At 48.6% G+C, this 25,851-nt stretch overlaps 1 protein-coding gene across 2 annotated transcripts in view; it reads right to left on the reverse strand.

Annotated features, from left to right (window-relative positions):
- The window catches only part of SYAP1 (synapse associated protein 1), a 264,963-nt gene that overhangs the window by 18,557 nt on the left and 220,555 nt on the right, over positions 1 to 25,851 (reverse strand). The window contains exon 8 of one of the 2 annotated variants that reach the window (XM_086934326.1): positions 23,552 to 23,696. In XM_086934326.1, coding sequence (XP_086790452.1) covers positions 23,552 to 23,696 — 145 coding nt within the window. The remainder of the gene's footprint in view (positions 1 to 23,551; positions 23,697 to 25,851) is intronic. The other variant, XM_086934327.1, reaches the window with a different exon arrangement.

Consider the following 25,851-nt stretch of genomic DNA (forward strand, 5'->3'; position numbering starts at 1 on the left):
TTTGAACCATGAATTCTTCCTAGATATGAGGAGAAAACCTCAACACCAAAAAGGGTTGGAAAAAGTTGAAAAATGCCTGTCAAAAGTGACAGTTTAGCTCTCTTCAAGGATCTGCGCTTGATTGGCGCAGAAAGAAAAGAACAAAGTCATCACACCGAGGGGGTGTCTATATAGGTGACGCAGACGTCACTACAGTGCTGACGTCAATGCCGACATCTCACGGAGCCAACCATCATCACCTACCAGCATACAGGCTTGCTTGAAGAAAAATCTTCCGCATTCAGTCTGATGCCTGGGCAAAGGTAAGGAGTCTGTGGCTAGATGTGTATAGCAGATAGAAAGGGAGAGAAATGAACATTGCACTAACATTTTACAGCTTGCGGAAAGGGTCTCACAGTGCCCATAGCTTCTGAAAGTCCATAACCTGCTATGGTATAATGTCATCAACAAGAATTCAAGTGTCTGGTTATATAAAGGACACAGTTTGTAACAGTCAAGGTATGTAGACAGGACTCCTTCATGCTACAGAACATAATACTGATGACAAGCAGCTCCTGGAGAACTGAAAATTTCACATATTGTTCTGTACCTGGGCTCAGTCAAGATTTGACCGGAGAATCCTTTAAGAAGTTCTTGGTGGCCATAGATTCAGGCTCCTTGTATTCCTCAGAAATGCAAGCTAATCTCACATTGTTGAGGATTAAATAGTCTCTCCAATTTGAGGAAAGAGAGGGGTTTTGTTAACTGAGTTAGTTTGTATGACGAAGTATCTATAAGTTCTTCCTAAGACATTTAGGGAATACTGAATAATAAATGCTCCAATGTAGTTGTAAGAAATGTTTTTTTCTCTTGCCATACAAATGGAAAATTCAGAGAATCTTGACTCTTGATAGGCCATCAGATAGTGCTCTGCAACACAGGCATGTTGTGGTCCTCACACTTTCTGCTAACCTGTGGATATTTACGAGATACTGTTGAAGAAGTGTTGTCTCCCCAAATACAGCATGGAATTATCCTTACATTTATGACCATCAATGAAGATCGTACAATGTAGAATAGAATCTGTTCATTGATGGATCTAGAGAGAAAACTAGCTGGGTCTGGTGGCTTAGTGGACTAATGCACCCACTGTAGAAGTCTGAGTTCGGCCTCATGGTCACCAGTTCAAATCCTGGCGCGTCCACTCAGTCTTTAATGCTTCGGACGTTGAAAAATGAGTGCCATTGAGTTGGGTAACAATAAATATCTGTTATTCAGCGCCAACATACCCTTGGGTGAATTTGCGCTTTACAAACACACATGTTGTGTTAACTGGAGAATTCAGTATTAGACCTGGAACATAGACGATTGATTTCAGTCCAGCAATTTAACAGATGAAAGATTCAAGGTAGTTGCACGATTGCTGGTGAAGAGATAGAATTAGGCAGGTCTGTCACAGTGTATGAGGACTTGCTTTACTCTAGAGCATAATGAGAAAAAAAACTTATGTGGGGGTGACATAAGGTTTGACTTAATCACCAACACTTACTCGACACACAGCCAAACCAGGTAAGGCAGCATTTCCCTGGGGGCTGCTAGCTAGGTGGCTGCTTTCATATCTGAATAGGCTACATATCCAACATGAGAAAGTGCCCATTTCAACTGTGCCAGGTTCGGCTCTTAAACCTGGTGAATAACCTTGAGCAGTAACCCAGTCATCTGTCAAAAGTGTATGCTTTGGACAGTTTTAAAAATGAACCGCTGTATACAAGACCAGAAGCAGTTCAAGCATAGAGCTGGAGAAAGGAGAGGGCAGCCTAACTCTGGATAGTGGCTTAAGCAGGAAGATGAGGTTGCTGTCAGCCTGCACTTAGCAGTGAGCTCTGGGTGGATAATCTCTGCAGGTGAACACAGTTGCCAGTGGATTTAACAGAAAGAGAATGGAAAAAAGTGGCAAGGAACATTTTATGGTATTTTAATATGGTGTTTTCAACGCAAGGTAAAGCACAATCATGCATACAACATTGTTTTAAATGCCGGGACAATGTACATAAGTAGGAAGAGCAAGGAGCCAGGTGGGACACAACAGTGGTGCTTAACATGAAGGTGTGAACCGTCATGACAGTAGTGGGTGCTTTACCTACAGAGAGTGTGTAGAAACCAACATGATAATGGCGATTTACATACTTTGAGGATGAGCTAACCTTACAATGCTGCTTCATAGTTGCATACATACTAGGGAGCTGGTCAACTATGGTAATTTATAGCGAAGAAAACTTGATAATAGTTTTTGCATACTTGGAAGTGGAAGCTGCCATAATAAAAGTGCATTAAATGCAAAAATACACACACTGTGGTTCAATAGAAGGTAAAACTGTCTTTTGCTGATGCTTTGGCATGTTAATGATGTGTATTACAGACTGTGGGAACCAATGTGGCTTTTAGTTCAAACTAGGGCACAGTTATAACACTAGGTATATTACTAGTAAGCAGGTATCACACATTTATGCACTGTGAAATGTGAGCGTGGCAACTTATGGAAAACTCTGAGTGAGAGCTAATCCTGTAAGATCAATAACCTGTAGGTAGTACATATTCTTAACCATCATAGTACATTCAGAAAAAAAGACAGTAGACCGAGTACCCCCATGGCATAGCAAATACCTCCCAAGTACAATTAATACTTCTGACCTATTTATGAATCAGTGATCACCATTGAAATACTGAGATATGGCGCAGAACGTGGCATATAGGAGCTTAGTTGAACAGCACTTTAATCCAATTAGCCTCAATCTGGACGGACGTGGTCTAGGCGGAAAGGCTTACAACAGACTGCAACTCCACTCGAGACGAAAAGCGTCACGGAGTGAGTGCCGCCTTGAAAATTCCAACGCGCAGAACTGATGACGTTGCGTGTTTTCTTCGGTGGCGAATAGATCTAATCAAGGCTCCCTCCACTGCTGAAAGAGACCTATGCCCAACTTCTCAGTGAAGACAGCATTCGTGATCCATCAAGCATCGGCGGCAGAGTTCGACCATCCTGGCGTTCAGAGAACCTGCCAGGTGTTGAGCCACCAAGGTAATGCCTTGATGTTCCAGCCATGTCCATTGGCGCAAAACCTCCAGCCATAGGGTCCAGGACCCCACCCTGCCCTTTTTGTTGCACTACCACATGGTGGTGGTGTTGTCCGTGAACACCTGCACTACACTTCCCTGGACAGAGAGAAGGAATGCCTTCAGTGTAAGTCGGATCGCCTGCAGCTCCAAAAGGTTGATATGGAGCTGGGACTCCGCCGGAGACCAGAGGCCTCTGATCTCCGCCTCTCCCAAGTGGCCTCCCAACCCTAGGAGAGACGCATCCGTCACAACTGTGTGCTCCGGTTGGGGAAGGGAGAGGGATCTGCCCTTGACCCAATCGCGATTCATGAGCCACCACTGCAATTGTCGTGCAGTGCCCTCCGAGATCTGGACATGATTGGACAGGTTGCCCTGATGCTGCGCCCATTGGTCCTTCAGGTCCCACTGTAGAGCCTGCATTTGCCATCTGGCATGTTGCACTAGCAGGAGGCGATCAGGACCAGGAGCCGGGGGTTTATCCTGACTAAAACCCAGGATAGAGGCTGAAAGATCGGAATCATAGCCTGAATATCCCGGACTCGCTGCTCGGGAGGATAAACCCGATACTGCATCGAATCCAGAACCGCTCCGATGAAAGGGAGCTTCTGAGTGCGACTCAGGTGCAACTTCCGCACGTTGAGGGAGAACCCCAGCAAATGCAGGAGGTCGACTGTAGTCTGAAGGTGGGTGACGACTGCCTGGGGCGAGCCCGCCTTCAACAACCAGTCAATGAAGTAGGGGAAGACTGACACCCCTAACCTGCGCAGATAAGCTGCGACCACCGCCATCAACTTCGTGAACACCCGAGGGGCACTGGTAAGCCCAAAGGGGTGCACAGTAAACTGAAAATGCTCCTGGCCCACCGAGAAAGGCAGGTAACGCCAGTGGGCCGGCAGGACAGAATGTGAAAATATGCGTCCTGCAAGTCCAACGCTACCATCAAGTCTCCAGGGTCGAGGGCAGCCAAGACCTGAGACTCCGGTGGAAGCCATTCACGTCCTGGTGGTCCAAGATAGGACGCAGACCCCCTTTGTCCTTCTTGGGGACCAGAAAGTAGTGGGAATAACAACCACTCCCTACTTCTGGCCGAGGAACGCACTCAATGGCCCCCTTGACCAAGAGGGCCGCGACTTCCTGTTGGAGAAGAGCCAAATGATCCCCGACATGCGGAGACACCGAGGTGGCATGGCTGGGGGTGGGGACTGAATGGAAGGGAGTAACCTTTGCAGATTATCTGCAGCACCCATTTGTCTGAGGTAATCTTGCGCCAGCGGGAAAGGTGGTGGCGGATCCTGCCACCCACTGGCGTGGGGTGCTTCCTGAAGCTCAGATTAGGAGGGTTTAGAGGCGGAAGCAGCAGGGGTGGAGGTGGACAGACCTGCACGCTGGTTCCCCGACCCGCCCCTGCGGAAATCGCGGCCTTGCTGTGGCTGTTTCTGCACAGGCTTGGTGGAAGGGCGCGCCTGGGCGCCTCGACCCTGGCTATGAAAGGAATGAAAACCAGGAGTGGCCGGAGGCTTAGTAAAAAAACCCAGGGACTTTGCCATAGCCCGCGAGTCTTTAAAGCGCTCCAGTGCACTGTCAGCCTTGTCGCCAAACAGGCGGGTGCCATCAAAAGGAATGTCCATGAGTGAATTCTGGACATCGGGCGATAACACGGTCGAACGCAACCAGACGTGGCTCCGCAATACCACGGTCATATAGATCGCCCTGCCCAGTGAGTCGGCAGAGTCTAAACCACACTGAATGGCGAACTTAGCCGCATCCTTGCCCTTAGCAAGTGCCTGATAAAGGGTAGCCTGCACCTCCTCAGGACACTGAGGAAACACCCGAGTAGCGGCCCAACAAGCAGGCGGTGTTCACCGACCTCAGCTCGAGGCTGGCCGAAGAGAACAACCGCTTCCCAAACTGGTCCAGCAGAAAAAGTTATATAGGGGTTCTGCCCAAATAAACTAGTCCAGCCTTTTAGAGTCCTTATTCGGCGGGCCGTGGGAAAGGTACTCTGCGACGTCGAGGCCTGAATGACCAGGCTCTCAGGCGTAGGGTGAGTGGTCAAGAAAGCGGGGTCATAGGGCGCCGTCGTCTGGTGACATCATTAAAGGGAAGCAGCGGCTCCGCCGAAGTAGATGTTGTCTGGAGCACCTCGGTGAGGAGGTTGGTCTTGAGGGCCACCGTGGGTAGGTCAATGTTGAGGGCCTCAGCAGCCCGACTAAGGACCATCATGTAGGAGGCACCCTCCTCCCTAGTAGATGGGGAGAGGCAAACCCGGGTCAGAAGAAACATCAAGGTCGCCTGCATCCTCCAAGTCGTCCACCCAGACGGGTTCCGAGTCACATTGCCGAGCAAGCGGGTCCTCGGACCCTTCCCAGTTGTCGTCCGCCTCTGGCGTAGGAGGAGGGGGGGCGGGGGGGGGGGGGGGGTACTGGCAGAGCCGGAACTGGAAAGGGGACGAATGGCGTCGGGCGACGGCCAGGGCCGGAAACGGCGCCGGCTCCCAATGCAGATCCCAGGCCGGAACAAAATGTGGTCTGGGAACCTGGGCAAGGGTGGGATGAACTGCACCCAGTGCGGCGCCGGGACTGGAGCAGAGGGTGGCTCAGGGGCTGGAGCCGAGGGTGGCGCCGGAGCCGGCAACGCCGCACCTCATGGCGCCGGAGCCAGCGGTGCAGGATCCTGTGGCACCGGGGCTGGAGCCGGTGGCGGAGCAGCCGGGCCAGCAGGATTTGGACACAGGACCGGGGGACCCGAAGGCACGCCGGCGGGAGCCTGAGGCCTGTAAAGGAGGTACAAAGCAGCAAGGAATTCTTGCATCTGTTCAGGAGTCGCCGACGGACCCGGGTATGGGGGGTAGGCAGCGGGACTCTCTGGCTCCAGAGAAGCCGCATGGGGCGAGGCCCCTGTCCCCCTCGTCCGCCTCCGAGGAGCGACGGGGGACGTCGGAGAGCGAACATGCTTATTCGACTTCTTTTTATGCCGACGCTTACCGGAATATGAAGGTGAAGACTTAGAGTCGGAGGAGCGACGGTTCCGGTCCCGCGAATCGATCCGGGGAACGGCCTCTAGACCGGGAGCGGTGACACGACAAATGCTGGACCTCCAGCAACTTCCGACGCAGCTCCAGCAAGGCATTGGGGGCCATGGCACGGCAGTCGCAGCAGTCCCAGGAGTCTTGGTCGGCCTCCAGGCAGTAGAGGCAAACATCGCGGGGGTCCGCTACCGACAGGTCCCACAGGACTTAAAGCCGGGCATCCCTACGAACACAACAAGAAAAGTGGGGAGACAAAAGTCTCAAAATAGTGGTAAAAAAAGAGACGAAGGTACGTGCTCAATCCGGTTCTGCGCTTACTGGCATGGAAAAATAAAGAACTGACATCAGCACGCATGGGTGGCGCCTAAGTACTCTCTGTGACGTCATCTATGCTCTGACGACGCCAGTGACAGACGCGGAGCCACAGAACGCCACCTACTGACGCGCAAGGGTACTGCTAAGCAAAACTTTCGGGATCTAGTCAGAAGCCTGGGTATATTCTACGGTAAGGAATCCATCACTAACGTGTCTCTTTCAGATTTGGTTTTCAACACTCCCTTTCCAGTAATCTAGTCCGACCATTATGTAGTTCCTTTTAATTGTCTCTCTCTCTCTGTAACTGGCCAAACCGGGAGATCAAGCCACTTTTGGTCACATGTCCCTGATATGAAATTATTCAAGATAAACTAGTCTACACGCTTAATAAAGCAAGGTGGGAGATAGGACCTGACCTAGAAGCAAAGGTGGATCCCTTTAATAACCTCTTTTTGGAACCTCTGGTTGAAGTGGCTCTGACTAAACTTAATACCTCAAAAAAGAAATCTCACTCAGCTTTTTGGTTTCTGCGTAATGAAAAAAGACTTTGCAGACGCCTGCAGAGAAAATGGCGGAAAGAATATGATCAAAAGGATAAGGTCAGTTATAAAGCTGTTTTTCAAACCTTTTGCAAAAAAAATTTTTTTTAGCTACATCATCCACCATCTTAAACCTAATTGATAAAGCTTAAAAAGAGGGAATGGCACCCAAAGCTGTGTTTCGGATTGCCAAGTCCTTTCTCTCTCCAACTAGTACTAATCAAAATGTAGTGGCTTCTCAGTGCCTATGTGATAATCTCTCCATATTTTTTTTAGGAAAAGATTATTATCTACTCTAGTCTGGATTCAGACAATAAGATCCCTGGCTTTGATAATGCGTCACTAGGTATTGAGCTATATCAATAAATGTCTTTCTATGCAGACAGACCCACACAGTCAGAACGTGAGTACATCTCTTTGGAAGACCCAAAAACGGTTCTAGCTTCAGTGATGAGGGGTCTCCTTAAGATCCATGCCTGCCCGGTATCTTAAGGTTAGCATTTGGAGTACTCTGAAAACATATCAATATATTACATAATCAATCCCTAAAATTGGACATCTTTCCTACATTTATGGAAAACGGCTATGACCCTTCATCTGCTGAAAAAAACAAATGTGTGTCCGTCCAGTGTAAAGAATTTTTGACCAATTTCACTACTGCCGCTCCGGCCAAACTGTTAGAACAGTCCATCAACGGCCATATTTGACATTTTATCAAATCAAATGACTCACTGCATTCCTTCCAATGTGGCTTTGTAAAGGAATTAGTACAGACGTTGCACTTCCCGAGGTAGCAGAATTTGTCACAGTAAATCAAGATTTAGGCAAACAAACAGTAGTCATCTTGCTGAATCTCTCAGCCGCGTGTGACATGGTCTCTCTAGAGATTCTGTTGGAGCGGTTGAAAGATACTGGCAAGATGGCTGACAATTGGCTTAAATCTTTCCTATCAGTCAGGAAGCAAGCTGTAAAACTAATTCAGTCATCTTCGGATTTTTGAAAATGTATTGTGGGGTGACACAGGGTTCTGCCCTAAGACCCACTTTCTTTAATAATTATCTAGCTTCTATGGGCAAGTTAGTGGAGAACTTTGGTTTTTATTTAGTATCCTACGCTGACGACACACAGTGGGTGCTCTCTTTACTACAAACAGACAACGAGCTGGTGGGAAGTGCTCAGAGCAGTCTGACTGCCATTGTGAAGAGGATCAAACAGAGTTATCTGAAGCTAAACTCAGATAAATCTGAAATTCTGCTTTTTGGAGCCTTAGGCTGTCTGCAGATAACTCCTTGTGGCTAGATGATTCAGATTCTCCTCCATTTCCCAAAGAAGTGGGTAGGAACCTAGGTGTACTTCAATAATAAGTTGTCTTTTGAGCCTTAAGTGAGAAAGATCACAGCTGCGTGCTTTCTTCTTTTGAAATCTTTAAAAAAGACCCTAATAATTTTGCCAGACAAGTCTAGCAAGACTTTAATCCATGCTATGAACCCAGCTAAACGAGATTGTGCATATTCATTGTATCGAGGATTACCTAGAGTAGTTCTTAATGGACTAGAATTAATCCAAAATGCTGCTGCCTGTCTCATTTTGCAATGTCCAAAAAGATAATGGTCCATGCAAAACTTGAAGACCCCACAATGGCTTCCAATTAAACATAATTTTCTGTTCAAAGCCTTCACTTTTACCTACTGAGCCTTACATCTTTCTCAACTGCTTGCCGATATTTTGCCGATTCCGTGTTCCCCGCCGCCTCCCCCCTCACTCCCCGCCGCTGCTCCCCTGCGGCCCCGCCCCCTTTTCTCTTCTGTACCCCTCCCTCTACCGCCCATTGGCCACCCCGCTCCCACCCCCCCCCGCTGCTCCTCCCTCCCACTTGGCCATTTATGGAGGTCGCCGCACGCTGTTGAGCTGTGACCCATGACCTGGTCGCTCCACACACCACGCGGCTCCCCCCCCCCTCCCCCGTGGGTGCCCAGGACTCCTACCCCCTCCGCTGCTGCCGTGAGCCCTCAGCTGCTGCCTCGCTCTTGAGCGGCGCTGATCGCCTCAGTGCTCGTGTCTCCCGCACTTTTGCCAGCTGAGTGCCTGTCTGCCAGTATCTGTGTGTTTTTTGTTTAGTTACCAGTATTTTGCCAATTCCGTGTTCCCTGTGACTGTTTCCTGCCGCCTTTCCTCCCCGCCGCAGCCCCCCTGCGGCCCGCCCCTTTTCTCTTCTGTACCCCTCCCTCTACCGCCCATTGGCCACCCAGCTCCCGCCTCCAAGCTGTTCCTCCCTCCCACTTAGCCATTTATGGAGGTCGCCAAACGGAAGCGCAGCGAACGCGCCGCTGGCGCGCCAAAGGTGAGCCCGTCTGCGCCCGTCTGCGCCTGGACCGCGCCCAGCGCCAGAACCCCTGGACCACGCACCACCCCGCTACGCCAGACTACACTACGACTCCAACACCCTCCACGCACTCAACACCGGACGAGCCCACCCCTGCTACCGGGCCACCCCGAAACGCACCCAAGGACCCATCACCTGCCGCAACTGCAGCTACACAAGCATCCAGCCCACCAAAACACCAGCCAAAGAACCCAACCACCTCTGCTGCATTCTCCTCAACACCCGCTCCGCTCGCAAGCACACCATCGAATCCTGGGACCTATTAGACTCCACCGCCCCCGACGTCGCCTTCCTGACGGAGAACTGGCTGAACGCCACCTAGGAACCAGACATCGCCATAGCCATCCCACAGGGCTACAAGATCTCCCGCAAAGACCGCGACAACGGAGTAGGAGGGGGAATCGCGATCGTACACAAAGACTCCATCAGAATCTCAACTAACACCGACGACACCCATGCCACCGCCGAGCACATGCACTTCCAGATTCACACTGACCCCAACACCACCCTCAGAGGAACACTCATCTACAGACCTCCCGGACCACGACCACAGTTCAGCGACATCATCACCGACCTCATCAGCACCCACGCCCTCGCGGACTACATTCTCCTCGGGGACCTGACCTTCCACCACGAGAACAACAACGACGCTGCCAACTCCACCGCCCTGATCGACAACCTCGCCAACCTCGGACTCAAACAACTCGTGATCACTCCCACCCACACAGCCGGACACACACTGGACCCCATCTTCTCCGCAAGCCCCCAAATCTCCTTCAACCGCACCACCGAACCCCACTGGACACACCACAGATGCGTCCACTTCACCTTCAGGAAACCCACCACACACCATCGCACCCAACAGCTGCTGCGCCGCTGCTGGGGCAAGGTCACTGAGGACCAACTGACGACCACCCTCGCCCGGAGACCACCCACCGACCCCACCGACCCAGACACCACCGCAACCAACCTCACACAGTGGATCAACGACTGCTCCAACACCCTCGCCCCTCTCAAGACCTCCACAACCAACCACTCCAACAAGAAAGCCGCATGGTTCACCGAAGACCTCCGGACCTCCAAGCACACCTGCCGGAAGCTGGAGAAGAAATGGCTCCACGACCGAACACCAGACAGCCACACAGCCCTCAAGAGCGCCACTCGCAGACACCACCAACTCATCAGGACCACCAAGAGGACCGCCTTCAAGGACCGACTGGACAACAACGCACACAACACCAAAGAGCTCTTCAGCATCGTGAAAGAACTCTCCAGCCCCAGCTCCAAAACCAACGACATCCCACCATCACAAGACCTGTGCGACTCCCTGGCCACCTTCTTTCACTGCAAGATCACCGACATCCACGAAAGCTTCAACTCCGACCCCCCGCACCCACCACCGAGTCCACCGCCCCTGTGAATACCACCCGCACCAACCGCCTGACCACCTGGCCCAGCATCAGCGACTAAGACACCATAAAAACCATGAACTCCATCCACTCCGGATCCCCATCGGACCCCTGCCCTCACCACGTCTTCAACAAGGCCAGCACTACCATCGTGCCCCACCTCCGGAAAACCATCAACTGCTCCTTCGAGACAGCCACCTAACAGGAAATTTGGAAGCATGCCGAGATAAACGCCCTTCTGAAGAAACCCAAGGCGGACCATAAGGACCTCAAGAACTTCCGGCCCATCTCCCTGCTCCCATTCCCGGCGAAAGTAACAGAGAAGATCGTCAACAAACAGCTAACCCGCTACCTTGAAGACAACAGTATCCTGGACGCCTCCCAATCCGGGTTTCGCAGCAACAACAGCACAGAGACTACCCTCATCGCCGCCACTGACGGCATCAGGACCCTGATGGACAAAGGAGACCCAGCCGCCCTCATCCTCCTGGACCTATCAGCAGCCTTTGACACAGTCTGCCACTGCACCCTATCAACACGCCTCCAGGACGTCGGCATTCAAGAGAAGGCCCTGACCTGGACCACATCCTTCCTCTCCAGAAGAACCCAGAGCGTCCGCCTCCCACCCTTTCGCTCAAAAGCCACCGAGATCATCTGCAGCGTTCCACAGGGATCCTCCCTCAGCCCAACGCTGTTCAATATCTACATGGCTCCTCTCGCCCACGTTGCACGACAACATAACCTCAACATCATCTCCTACGCCGACGACACCCAGCTGATCATATCCCTCACTGAAGACCCCCACACTGCCAAAGCTAACCTCCACAGAGGAATGAGGGCCGTAGCCGACTGGATGAAGGACAGCAGACTGAAGCTGAACTCAGACAAGACTGAGGTCCTCATCCTCGGACCCGCCCCGTCGGCCTGGGACGACTCCTGGTGGCCCACTTCACTAGGCAGAGCCCCGGAACCCACGGACCACGCAGCAAACCTGGGGGTCATCCTCGACTCCACCCTCTCCATGACCAGGCAAGTCAACGCCGTCTCGGCGTCCTGGTTCAACACCCTCAGAATGTTCAGCAGAATCTTCAAATGGACCCCTATCGACACGAGAAAGACCGTCACCCAGGCCCTCGTCACCAGCCGACTTGACTACGGGAACGCCCTCTACTCAGGAACTACTAAGAAGCTCCTGAGACGACTACAACGAGTCCAGAACGCCTCAGCTCGACTGATCCTCAACGTCCCCTGTCGCAGCCACATCACACCCCACCTGAGAGGCCTGCACTGGTTCCCCGTCAACAAGAGGATCACCTTCAAGCTCCTCATTGTAGCGCCTTGAGACCCTAACGGGTATGTATCGTGCTTTAGAAATGTAATGATTGATTGAATCAGACAATTTGTATATCTCAGCCCCCCGCCCCCCAAAAAAAATAACACTATGTATGTTGGGAGTTGAGTACATTTATTATGTTAACATTTCACATCAAGGTATAACTTCTATACAACTAATAACTTTAAAATAAAGGGCGCACTGGGAAGTAGTTTAACACTTCGGCAGAAGATGTGTATTACAGAAAGTCGAAATACAAAAGTAATCGGCATCAACTCTAAAATCGCGTGAGCTTTGGGGAATGGGGGTGCTTGGACTTCCAGATGGCACAGGGAAAAAATAGCTCGGAGATGACCCTGTCAAGCCCTGTGGAAAAATCTAGGGGGTTTCCGGCATTCTAGTGTACTAAAAGTCATGAAGGGGGGGGGAGCAAAATCGGTAATATGCACCACCTGGCGCACTCCGAGGTGTAGCGTGGCATTTGACGGAATGTATTTAAACAACAAGAGAGTAAGGGTTTTTATGGGTCACTCCTGTACCCCCAACAATTATGCAACAACTGAAGTGACTCAAAGGTGCTATAGTAAAATAGATACACAAAAGCACCCAAAAAAACTCAACCCATAAGTGGAGAGACGTTATATATGAACCAAAAAGTGTTGCACACACAGTGACACATATGTCTTGCTTTTAAGAAGAGCCCTCACTCATCCTAGAGGTGACATGCTTCATCATGGGGCTCCCACTGGAGGAACCGAATGTCCCCCCCCAGTGTGCTACAACGCCTGATTTACAGCGGAGCTGGTTGTTGTAAACAAGAATGTTCTGTGTGTGTTTGTGTAACGTGATAGTGAGGTTAAAAGATAATAACTGTACCCTAAGCAATTTTATTCAGAGGTCAGTTAGTATCAATAAAAACTGTGTATAGGATACTTCAGAGGTTATATTTTGAACCCCTGTATCCTGCAAAGGTGTAGGTCGACATGTTTCAGCTGTCAGTAGATTCGTGCAGCTTTCTTCAGGACCAAAAAGTGAGTATCCCCGTTGGTCCACGCTCGCTAAGGCGTGTCCTATCCGTGAGGATATGATGTGTGAAAAATATCAAAAATTAAAATATCAAAAATTTAAATATCAAAAATTAAAAGACAACTCGCGGTGTTACCCGTGTAGGCACTCCTAGAATTCCCAGGGGCCACAACCTGTGGAATAAGAAATCACAGCATTAAGGGCATACATATAGTTCTGGCCTTACTCGTGTTTTATTTGTGATGACTTAGTTTACATAGTAAACAGGCACACTCCGTTACAGCACCTAGGTTCACCATTAGGTTGTATGTCATTTGGGATCTGGGATCTGGTTACTGATCCCCCCGTCCATTATTAAGGACACAATGTTCCTTAGTATCATTCGATAATGATTATGCCCGCTCATTCTTGCCAACAAAATCCTAATTACAGTTAATGCGGCACAAATCCCCTTTCGAGCGTCAGCAAAATGGTCAATTCCTGACCCTTTAGTGCAAATACCCACACTTTAAGATAAACAGCATAAAACATAAATTTCTCCGACAGGAGAGGGATTAAAAATCCACTTAAGTTTAAAATTGGAATTGGAAAATTCTTGTTTACAACAACCAGCTCCGCTGTAAATCAGGCGTTGTAGCACACTGGGGGGGACATTCGGTTCCTCCAGTGGGAGCCCCATGATGAAGCATGTCACCACTAGGATGAGTTAGGGCTCTTCTTAAAAGCAAGACATATTTGTCACTGTGTGTGCAGCACTTTTTGGTTCATATAGAACGTCTCTCCACTTATGGGTTGAGTTTTTTTGGTTGCTTTGGGTATCTATTTTACTATAGCACCTTTGAGTCACTCTTCAGTTGTTGTTGCATTTGACTGAATGTACCCCAGCCCTACACAGCTCTCCGGAGGTGCAGCCTAACATAAGACTGACCCAGCCGTGCACCTTTAAGGGGTATCGTGAGAAACGCCTGACCGTCCTATCCCTGCACTCTTCAAAATGAATAGTTTCTGTCGGTGTAGTTTTGCAGCTTGAAGATCTTTATGGATTTACTATGCTTTGCATTATTCCGCGGTCTAGTGGTTGGGTGCGGAATTGAGTCTTTTCTCTTTTTTTTCTTTTTTCGTAGCCCAGGTGGGCGTCGACGTCCCACCTTTTGGTGTCCTTCCTGTGACGTCGGCACGCTTCCTGCAGAGGCTCCCACTTTTGTGCGCCATCTTTGGATTCTTTTTACTTGTTTTTGTGTTGTGTTCGTAAATCCTTTTGCGATGTTTTCAAGTTCTTCCTTGAAAGTAAATGAATTTCCACTTTGTCTCTTAAGGTGTCTGTTTGTATATTGTCCTTGTATTTCCACCTTCCTCTCCTGCCTCATCTTTCTGGCGGAGGTGGGTGGGTTCGCTAGTGAATCCAGAAAGATCTTCAAGTTGCAAAACTACACCGGCAGGTAAGAAACTATTCGTTTTGCAGCGTGAATCTTTATGGATTAATTATGCTATGCATAGACTTTATAGCGGTTTGTTACGTTTGTGGCGGCTGGGTGGAAGATGAGCGTTGGTTGTGGAATATATGTTGAAGCACTTTCTGTCCTACTTGTGCTTCCTTGTTCATTTGTATATCCACGCAGTAGTGCTTAGTGAACGTGTGCACTGAAGCCCATGTTGCCGCCAGGCATGTGTCTTGAATGGGTGTGTTAGCCAGTAAGGCTATTGTTGCTCCCTGTTTCCTGGTAGAGTGGGCTTGTGCCCCCTCTGTTAGTTCTTGACCTGCCTGCTTGTGGCAGAATTGTATTGTTTGTGCGATCCATCGTGCAATGGTGTCGTTTGTTACTGATCTACCCAGGAAACTGCTTGCGAAGGACACAAAGAACTGCTTTGTTTTCCTGTGCTCTTTAGTGCTTTCCATGTAATGCATTACTGCCCTTCTAGCATCCAGAGCGTGCAGTGCCCTCTCTGTGCTTGTGGATGGTTTCTGAAAGAAGCTTGGTATTTGTATTGTCTGGTTCATGTTAAACCTCGACACCACCTTTGTCATAAAGTGTGGGTCCGTTCTCATCACCACCCTGTCATTGTGTATTTGGATGTAAGGTTCTTGTAGGGATAGTGCTTGCAGTTCGCTTACCCTGCGTAACGAGGTGATTGCCACTAGAAAGGCTGTCTTAATTGTGAGCATTTGTAGTGAGGCCTTATGGATGAGTTCTAAAGGTACCTTCATAAGCTCTGTTAGGACTAAATTAAGGTTCCATGCCAGTGATGGCATCCTTTTGGGTGGTGCTATCCTTTTAGCCCCTTCCAGGAATCTTTTTACTACTTATGATGTAAAGAAGCTCTTTCCTGTCTCTCCTCTTGTAAAGGCTACTATCGCGGCTATATGTAATCTCAGCGAGGTGGACCTTAGGTTTGATTTTAGCAGGTGTGTTAAATATTTTAGCACCGTTGATTCCTTTGTCATCTTCTTGTGTAGTTTTTTCTTGATACACCATTGTGTGAATCTTTTCCATTTTACCAAATAGCACCTCCGTGTGGTAGGTCTCCTTGCCTCTCGTAGCACCCGCAGTGTGCTCTCCGGCAGTTTCAGGTGTTCAAACTCTATGTCTTCAGGAGCCATGCCGCTAGACAGAGGCTCTCTGGCTCTGGGTGGAGTACCTCTCCGTTTTGCATGGAGAGTAAGTCCTTTCTGTTCCCGAATTTGAGGTGGTCCCTGCGCCATCTCCACTATTTGTGAGAACCATGACTGCCTGGCCTACTGTGGTGCCACCAGAATCAGCGTCATGTTGCTGGTTCTGCATTTGCTGAGTACCCTGTGTATCAGTGGTATCGGGGAAAAAGCGTAGGCAAATGTTTTCGACTAGCTTATCCATAGGGTATTCCCCTGGGATTATTCCCCTGGTTGCCTGGATGCGAAGTATTGGCATTTCGCATTCTGGTGTGTTGCAAACAGGTCTATTGTTGGAGTCCCCCACTTCTTGAATAGCTTTTGTGTTTCTTGTGCATTGAGCACCCACTCGTGGGATGCCGATGTCTGTCTGCTGAGCCGGTCTGCCTCCACCTTGTCCTTCCCTGGTAGGTGTATAGCTAGGAGGTCTATTTTGAGTGGGATGACCCATCTCCATATGTCCTGCACTAGGTTGGATAGTGCGACTGATTGTGTTCCTCCCCGTTTGTTGATGTAGAACATCGTTGTGGTGTTGTCAGTCTGTATCAACACTCTTTGCCTGTACAGTTGTTTCTGGAAGGCTTTTAGGGCGAGGAACACAGTCTTTAGTTCCAGGTAGTTGATGTGCTTGATCGCATCCGTTGGAGTCCACAGACCCCGCACCTTGAGTTGGTTCATGTGTGCTCCCCATCCTTTCTGGGATGTGTCTGTGGTGATGGTCACTGTTTGGTTTCGTGGTGTTAAAGGCTTCCCCTTTGTTATGTTCTCCTTGTTCCACCACGCTATCTCCTCTTGCACTGCGTGTGTTACAACCACTAGATCTTCCCAACTCCCTGTAGCTTGTGACCATTGTTGTTGCAGCCATTCCTGGAATGGTCTCATGTGTAGCCGTATATTGGGGACTAGGTGTATGTAGGACGCCATCATCCCCATGACCTTGCTCTCTGTCCTCACTGTCAGAGCTCACCCCTTCTAGTACTGACGTGTCTCCTTCAGCAGGGCAAGTGTTCTCTTGTCGCTGGGGAACACTTTACTCTGTATGGTGTTGATCTGTGCGCCTAAGAAGATCTTCACTTGTTCTGGTTCCATTGAGGATTTCCCCCAGTGTATTGAGAATCCCAATTCTGTTAGCGTTTTTGTGACCCGCTGTGCATGTTCTTTGCATTGTTTGTAGAAACTTGCTTTTATTGGCCAGTCGTTGAGGTAGGGGTATACATGGATCACTTCCCTCCTTAGGTACGCTGCCACGGCTGCGAGGCACTTGGTGAAGACCCTTGGTGCAGATTTTAGTCCGAAGGACCGGGCGGTGAACTGGTAGTGTGCTTTGTCGATGGCAACTCTCAGTAGATGTTTGTGTTGTCTGTTCATGAGAATGTGTGGTAGGCGTCTTTTAGGTCTATGGAGGACATAAAGTCTCTGTCCCTTCTCTGAGGAATGAATTCTTTTAGAGATGTCATCTTGAATTTTAGTGTTCTTATGTATTGGTTTAGGAACCCTAGGTCCAGGATGAGTTTTAACGTTTCGTCCACCTTTGGTACGAGGAAGTAGTTAGAGTACACTCCTTTGTTTCTTTCTTTGATTGGTACTGTTTCTATGGCTTCTTTGTGGAGGAGTTCTTGTGCTTCCTCTAGGAGTAGCACTAGTTATTTTGCTGAGCGCGCTTTTCTTTTTGGTTTCCTGTTTGGCAGTTTCTTTTCCAGTTATATGCAGTATCCGAACGGTATGATGTTCAGTATCCATAAGTCTGTTGTTACTTTCTTTCATTCCTGGAAAAAGTTTTTTAGTCTGCCTCCTACTGGTGTTACATGTTTGTTGATTTTTAGCCCGTGTAACCCTTTTTGTTGACTTTGTTGTGTCCCTTCTATAGAGGTGTTGTCTGGGTGGGCACGCTTGTTGGTCCGGAGTCACTTTGAGGTGGGTTGTTAGCCCCTCTTCTAGTTTGCCCTCGTCCATTTGTCCTCCTGCGAAAGGACTGGCCCTGAGGCTGGTATTGCCAGGTTTATTTTTGCTGGCCCTGCTGTGCTTGATTGTCGCCCTGGTAGCCCTGCTGAAATGTCTGACGGGACATTCCCGGCTGGTTCCCCCTCTTCCGTTTGGCCTCCGTGTCGGTGTGCCTCTTCTCATTCCTCTGAATTGCAAGGCCCCCATGGACCTTGCAGTTTAATTTTCCTTTTTGAGTTGGGTGAGTTTCTCATCCACTGTTGCTCCGAAAAGGGTTTCTCCATTGTAGGGGGTGTTCAGAATGTTATTCTGTACTTCCGGCTTGAAGCCTGAGATCCTCAGCGAGGCATGCCTTCCCTCTGCAACCCCAATCATCATGAGCCTGCTGGGCGTGTCTGCCACATCCAGGGCCGATTTGAGGCATGAGTTCCCTATATTCTTGCCTTCCTCTATCAGGTGTGTTGCCCTCTGTTGGTATTGCTCAGGGAGGTGTTTGAGCAGTTGTCTGACCTCGTCCCAATGCTGGTGCGTATGTCTGTTGAGTAGGGCATTAGAGTTGGCAATGCGCCAGTGTACTGCAGCATTCCTCTCTATTTTCCTTCCAGTGAGGTCTATCCTCTTACTCTCTTTGTCTGGTGGTGGGCCTGAGTTTGTGGGAACGTTGGCCCTTTTTCTGGCTGTTGCTGCAATGATGGAGTCCGCTGTGACGGATACCTGGATGTAGGGAGGATCCTTAGAGGAGTGATTCTGTTCTTCTCTGTCCTAGGTGTGACAGACCAGCAGCTTGCTGGTTCTTTGAATGCCTCCCTCCCCTGGTCCAGTACACTTGGTAGCATGGGGAGGAATTGACTGCTGGTTTGAGTGGGGAGCACGGTCTCTAAAAGGAAGCAGGCTTTTGGTTTTTCTTCCTCCAGTTTCACTCCATAAGCTGTTGCCGCGTTCCTGATGACCATGTTGTAGATACCAATGTCACTTGGAGGCGAAGGCCTCGAGGGATACGTCTCCACGGCCTCTTCTGGGCTTTCGGCGTCAAGGTCCTGCCAATCCAGGTCCTGCGCCACCGAGGATGCCAAGCCCAAACTTGTGTGCTGGTCTTCCTCGTCATAGTATAGGCCCTCTTCCTCTTGGTGTTCTTGGGGCTCTAGAGTTTTCGGCGGCTCTTCTGCGTCAAACTTCTAGTCGTCGCCGGCTTCAACGGGAAGGTGAACCTCTTCATCCGCTCGTCAAATTCTCTTTTCCTTTGCAGGATGTTATCCATTTCAGCCTCAAGCCTTCTCTTTTTCCTTTCCATCTCGGCGGCCTGTTCGGCGTCAAGTGTTTTGGACGATCTCTTCGGGGTAGACGTTGAGGTCGCCTTCGGGTCCTTTTCTTTTGGCGTCGAGCACGCCTTTTCAGGGACGTGCTTTGACAGCCTAGGTATTTCGCCGTCTGGGAGTCCTTTTCGAAGGATCCGCTGGGCTGTTTGTCCTTGGATGCATCTGCAGCCGTCAAAATTTTCGGCGCCAGTGCTCCTTTCATGGACTTAGACTCTGTTTTTCGAGAGTCTGACTCAGACTTAAGAGAGTCTGTCGGGGCTTTAGGGGTCGACGTCTCTCCTACTTCTTGATGTTTTCTTATCGGTCTCTATGACCGTGAAGTCATCTGCTACTTCGAGGATATTCTCCTCTTCTTCACTGGAGAGGCCCAAGTCTCGAAGCAATGGAGGTTGACCTTGGCCTTGCATGCTGTAGTTGACTCTCCTCTGTTTCGCTCTCACCCGGAGGGTCTTCGGGGTGAAGTCGGAGCAGGCGTTGCAATCCTTGCTCTTGTGGTCGACCGGCAGGCAGAGGTTGCAAACCGGGTGCTGGTCCCTCTGGGAGTATTTGTGGTGGCAATTGCAGCAGAATTTGAACGGGGTCTTGTCCATTCCTGGGCTCAGGGGGACCCCTGTGTGCGGATTCTCCATTGGACGTCGAAGTCTTCGATGTTCTCCTCCTTCTTCGTCGTCCCGGCTCAGTGGTCTTGTTTCTGGATGTATTCTCCAAACTTTTCCGGTAGATTTCAGTCTTTTCCTTCTTCTTTTCTCCCAAAACTCTGGAACCTCTCGGTGACGATCCAGACGCAATGGCGGAAAAAAGAATCTGAAGACGGCGCCCAAAGGTGGGAGCTTCCGCAGGAAGCTTGCCGACGTCACAGGAAGGACACCAAAAGGTGGGACGTCATCCCCACCTGGGCTACGAAAAAAGAAAAGAAAAGAAAAAAAAGAGAAAAGACTATGATTCCGGACCCAACCACTAGACCGCGGAATAATGCACAGCATAGTTAATCCAGAAAGAGTCACGCTGCAAAAGTGTAGTGCATCATGACTTCAGACTGATGGGGGCTCGGCACTAGACCTTTAAGGGGTGTCATCTGGCATGAGACGGACTCTGTCTCAGCCGTGAAGGATCAAGGGTGTAGCCCTACTTTGCCTTAGCAGTACACTTTTCAGAGGTGTAGCCTCACATGAGACTAACAACAACAAAGCATTCGGCAGGCTAGAACCCTCAGAATTGTGACCTGGCATGAGGCTGTCTCTGTCCCAACCTCAGCTTCTTCCATTAGTATACTGTATAACCGAAATCGAGAATGTTAATATCCCATCTCTGATGCTTAGTGGCGTATCCCAACAGTCAGGCAACTGTCTGTTACTGCCCTACACATATCTGAGGTGTCATCTGCAAGACTCACCCCTGCTCTATACGCACTGCCTGTCAGCACATCTCAGAGTCTCTCTGGCATACCTATACAGGAAGACGAGAGACCCCGATTCGTCAAGCTCCAACTTCGGACAGGACATTGGCGTGCCTTTGAGGCAGAGACCGGCATGCAGTACTCTCACGGTACTTGCCTGTCTGTAGCGCTGCTCCGCGCACACCTTGCACAGCCCCGGTACATCGCTCAGCGTCTGTAAATACTGCTGCTCGCCCATAAAAAGGTGTCCTGCAGCATGGCAGCGGTGAACCCTGGTCGCCGGACAGCAAAGCAAGGCCGTGTGAACGCTGGCATGGGCGCCCTAGGAACCGGTTCCAGGGAAGAATGGCAGGAAGCCGCCTCTCACCTCTAGAGCAGCGCTTTATTTAAAAATTCCTCTCACTATTTAACATTTCCTCAGTCCCGCCTCCCCGGCCGATGCCACCGCTTGTCCCCTTTGAATTCTTCAGGCCCACATAGCACTTTAGTGATTGGGGCCTCCTCATGCTGTGTCTCAGAGGCTGAGAGAAGTGCGTCCCGAGCACACACAGTGTTTACATCTGATGCTGTCTTTACAAGACTTATTAAAGTCAACACGGGATAAACATTAAAATAACAAGCAGTCGCCATTGCGCAAAGGCAGACGCTTATTTATATTTGCATCGTGCTTTCACTTTAATGGAAAAAAAGTGCTTACCGACTAATGGAGACAACAGCGTAATGCCGCAAGTAAAAGATCCAGTCCTGATGGGTGGTCACAAAAGGAGACAGGGTGGTAACAAGGAGGGACTAAGAAGCCTCATTATTAATCGGAAGCCAGCATTTATCATGGACAATGACACCAGCCAATGAAAAATATGGGCGGAGGCTTCAACACTACTTCTACACTATACTATACTACACAGCATGCATCGCAGACCGAACAGCACATGCGCTGCAACGCTAGGCTCGACCTAAAAATGTAACTTCTTTCCTAAAGCACTCAGCGATTGGGATAGAGAAAAAGTCTTTAAATCTATTTAGCGAACTCAAATAATCTTTCCACTTTACAAGCTTTGAGCACCAGCACCCTTCTGGAGAAGCAGCTGCACGCTATCTAAATGATATTTCATTCATTCATTTAAATGTCCATTAGGGTAAGCATGTCAATGACTCAAAGAAGGCAATTTCTTCCTGCCAAATTACCCAAAGCCTTAGTCACATCTCAAATTAATTTTTACACTTATTAGTTTACTTAATCACAAGAAATGTTCACTTCCCTTTATTTAAAAATTCACCACATCTGGTGGGTCATGCTCGAAGAGAAACAAAATGTTTTCTTGTTAAAAAAAACAACAGTGATAACCACACTTCGAGTCAGGCTCTCCTCTTATGCCTCTAAAGCTAAAATAGTAAAAATCATCTATTTAATGTATTCTGTAAGAACTGTTGTAAGCAAATTATCTGAAAGTTAATTTCTTGCTCTGTTTTTCTCGCTGCACTACCCCAGTTAAACGTTTTCCTTTTTACAGTACACAAATGCAAACAGGTTAGGCCTCTAAATTGAGTATTTAGAGGAACTCCTGAACCTTAATCCTCAGATTACAGACGACCTTTGATAAATAGAACAAAGAAGATCGGTGCAGCAGAGAAGACTGAAGACACCACTTAACTTGGCCCCAGCCCTACCGGTCTCTATGCAGCCCTCAAAAACCCTGCTACAGAAGAGCGAATTGTCCCGCAGCCCAGCGACCTCCAGAACCCTGGGAGGACTGCCTGCCTTCTACAAAGATTCCTAATCTCCTGCGGACAGTGGACCTGTCCAGAAGAAAGGCAACTTTAAAGACCAAGGGCTCTGCCTGTGGACCTGCAAACTCGACCACCTCTGCACCAGACGTCCACAGTTTAGTCCAAGAGGCCCACCAGTCCAGAAAAAGTTCCCAACGATCCTGAACTAGTCGCTCGTAGGTTGACCCTGCGGACTCCACGTCCACACCTGCAGCCTCTGCACACCGACCTCCTCCCCCCGCCCTCCAACCGTGGCCGCACTGGTAAGCTGACACCAAAGGACACCCCTGCACCCAGAGCCCATGAGCCTTGGGGAGATATACCGGCTGTGTCCTGACGTTCCAGCACATTCCAACTTACCTGTGCAGCTGTAGGGTTCCATCGATCGGCTTCCTAGCCTGAGCCTGCAGCATTTTTTCAAGTTTGAAATTCCCCATTGGTTTGCATTAGGCGACCAATGCTGTGTTGGCACTCTGCACGCAACTGCCTCTGTGCCGTTGGTAGTGCACTGAGGTCACTTACCTGAACCTTGCCATGTACTGATACTTCATCCAAAAGCTCACTTTCATAATTCCTTTACTTACCTGCAAATTGCTCATTGTGTTTCCTCCCATAGGATAACATTGTATTGATTGATAAAAGCACTTAGTGTCCACTTTTGGTATTAAAAAACGGTGATACTGCAAAACGTATTTTACTGCAATAAAGTAACGTTGGTTCTAAAACCGTAAATATACTAAAAGTAATATTTTTACAAACCATTGGTTTTGGATTTAGTCACCGAGTTTGTGTAATTCTTGCCTGTGTGTATACAACAAATGCTTAGCACTGCCCTCTGATAAGCTTAACTGCTCGCCCACACTACCACAAATGAGAGCATTACTATTATCTACTTTTGCCTCAGTAAAGCCTCTGAGGATCCACTGAACTCTGTGCACACTTTACCTTACTTTGGTTTAGTACATACAGAGCCAGCTTCCTACAGTCCCCACATTCCCCCTCTAATAATCACAACTAAGTCACTAATGCACCACAAATAAACTAATGCATGGAATGGTTCAATGTAGCATGCAAGACTAACTCCATTAACCAATGGATTGACCACTAACTTTACACTCACTGGTAGCATGCTACTCATGGTAAAGCATTTCAACGTCTCATCACAAGGAGTAAGCGCTAAATAAATGCTATTTCAATTCAACTTTCATAAAATGTTTCAATGCTAGCTTAATTATTAACAGGAAACAATGTGAATTATGATAGCCTTTTACTCAGGTCCTGAAATACAACTTTAGACTGAAAACACTTTTACATGGACATTTGTTTAAAATGATGCTAAAATGCATTATTCATACCTTCCGTTGTGCATAGTTCATCTTTTTTGTCAAGCACAAGTTGCTCCATACCTTCTCTGAGAACTTCTTGATTTAAGTCTCGTGCATCAAAAGCATCACTCACAAACTCGGACACACCTGGACTTGTGGAAATCTCGTCATCTTCCTAAAATAGTTTTGCGTTGTAAGATATGATTATACAATAAACAGAAACCATCACATTCAAAAGAATTAAAACAAATCGAATTTCACATTTAAAAATCAAATGAAAGGAAAAGTTACTTACTTGTAGACAGGGTTCTGCATCAAAGGAATCTTCGTTGAAGTAATATACCTTGAATAATTCTGCCTGCGCGGACCCCAGAAAACCCCTTTTTCAAAATACATTTATAACCCAGGAAAATATCTGTATAGTTGTCTTCACTGGAAGCCATTTTCCATATCATTTTCAGCGTAGACTGCCGGAGATGTATTTTCCTGGAGATTGCTGTTGAAGAGTAGCAGGACACCTATCTACTGGAAAGAAGTCCTTTTCAATGTTTGTAATGAGAGCTGCTCTCAAGCGAAACAGCATGAAGGAAAAAACAACCTGATAGGCTAACACTAAAACCTTGAAAAATATATAGCCTGTACCTCGAAGGACCCTGGGGAGACCCTATCCCACAATGGACTGCAGTGGCAGTTGGCCTGTGAGAGTCAGTTCTTTTTTACACCAATAAACCAGGATATAAAGATAACCTGACAGCCGGGAAGGAGGAAGGGTTTTTCACACTTCAATGAAGATTCCTGTGATGCAGAACTAGGTCTACAAGTAAGTAGCTTTTCCTTCTGCATCACAGGGCATTCATTGATGGTGATAAACCTAGAACAGAATAGCAAGCTAAGAAAAACTCCTGACAGCGCCTGTCAGGTAGCTATTACCTGTGAGACCGTTAAGATTTGTATTGGAGGCCTGTTAACTAGAACTAGTCATTCAGGCCCAAAAAGACAAGAGTAACTACTTAAATAGATTTCTTAATATTTCTTGCTAAACCTAGAGTTGGCTTGAGTATCAGTTTCTAAAACATAGTATTTGTGAGTGTGTGTAGAGACCTCCAAGTGGCTGCCTTACAAATGTCTTGGATAGGGACTTGTCTCACCCAAGCCATGGTAGCAATTATTCCTCTGGTGCACTTGGAAAAGGTTTAAGGAGCTGCCTTTAGGCCAAAGGGCAGAACCGTGTACTGATAGTGGTGCGACCCTACCACAAACCTCAGAAACTGTGAGTGTGATGCGGTATTATAGGAAAGTGAAAGTATGCGTCCTGGAGGTATACTGCACAGAGCCGTTAGATTTTCCTTATGTACAGGTAAATTTGGTGAAGTGAGAGCATTCTGAAATTTTCTTTCATAATGAATTTGGGTCGAGCATTGGCCGGAATTGATTGAGTTGATTTTACTTTTTGACAAGGAAATACCTTGAGTAAGCTCCTTGGTCCTTTTGATGTTGAGGAACCTTTTTTATAGTTTTTTTCTGCAGTAGGAGAGATGTTTCTTATTTAAGATTGTGCAACTGAGCTGTCGTGACTTGTTGTGGAGGAGCTGGTGGTGAAGTACCTGTGAAACGGAGTGAGTAGGTGTTCTGATTGATGTTTAGGAGCCATTTCTCGGTTATGTTCTTCCACTCTTTCGGGTAACATTTTACGCTTCCCCATCGGAGTGGGAAACCGTGGAGGGGGTGTGTGACTTTCATTGTTTTGATTGAGAATTTTCTTTTCTTGGTCTGCGAGTCCTTTTGTGGAGATGCTCTTCTCTTCTGGTATCCGCTCTGAAATGGCCATTGAGCCTGTCTTTGCTGCTGTTGATAGTGATAGGGCCTGTTGGACCCGGCCCTTTAGGGAGGTTCACCCCGAGACTTTTTGCTTTTTCCTAGCCTGTTTCTGGCACCTGGTGGTGGTGATTTTAGGCCTCTGCGCACTTTTTCACTGTGGTACAGTGTAAAGTGCTTGAGCTCTCTGTGTATGTGTAGTGAGTGACCTGCCCTCCCATAGGCATGAATGGGGAATATGTACGCCCATGGTAGTTCCTGATGTGTGGGGAGTGCAGGGGTGAGTTTGATATGTGCAAACTCGTGAGATTGAATGCTGCGTAATGGTATATGCGGCATGAGTGTGTCTAGTCTAGAAGTGCCACTTTTAGAGGTTGGCATATTTGTGTAATTTGTGTCTGGCGTGTGATTGGCTGGTGAGCCTGGTCCAGGAGTGCCTGGGCCTGCTTGTGGATTGAATGTCTGGTTTGAGGGTGACAGGGGCTGGAGAGCCCAGGAGGTTGTCGGAGTCAGCC

Source organism: Lissotriton vulgaris, chromosome 8 (genome assembly GCF_964263255.1).
Source record: "Lissotriton vulgaris chromosome 8, aLisVul1.2, whole genome shotgun sequence".
NCBI lineage: Eukaryota > Metazoa > Chordata > Amphibia > Caudata > Salamandridae > Lissotriton > Lissotriton vulgaris.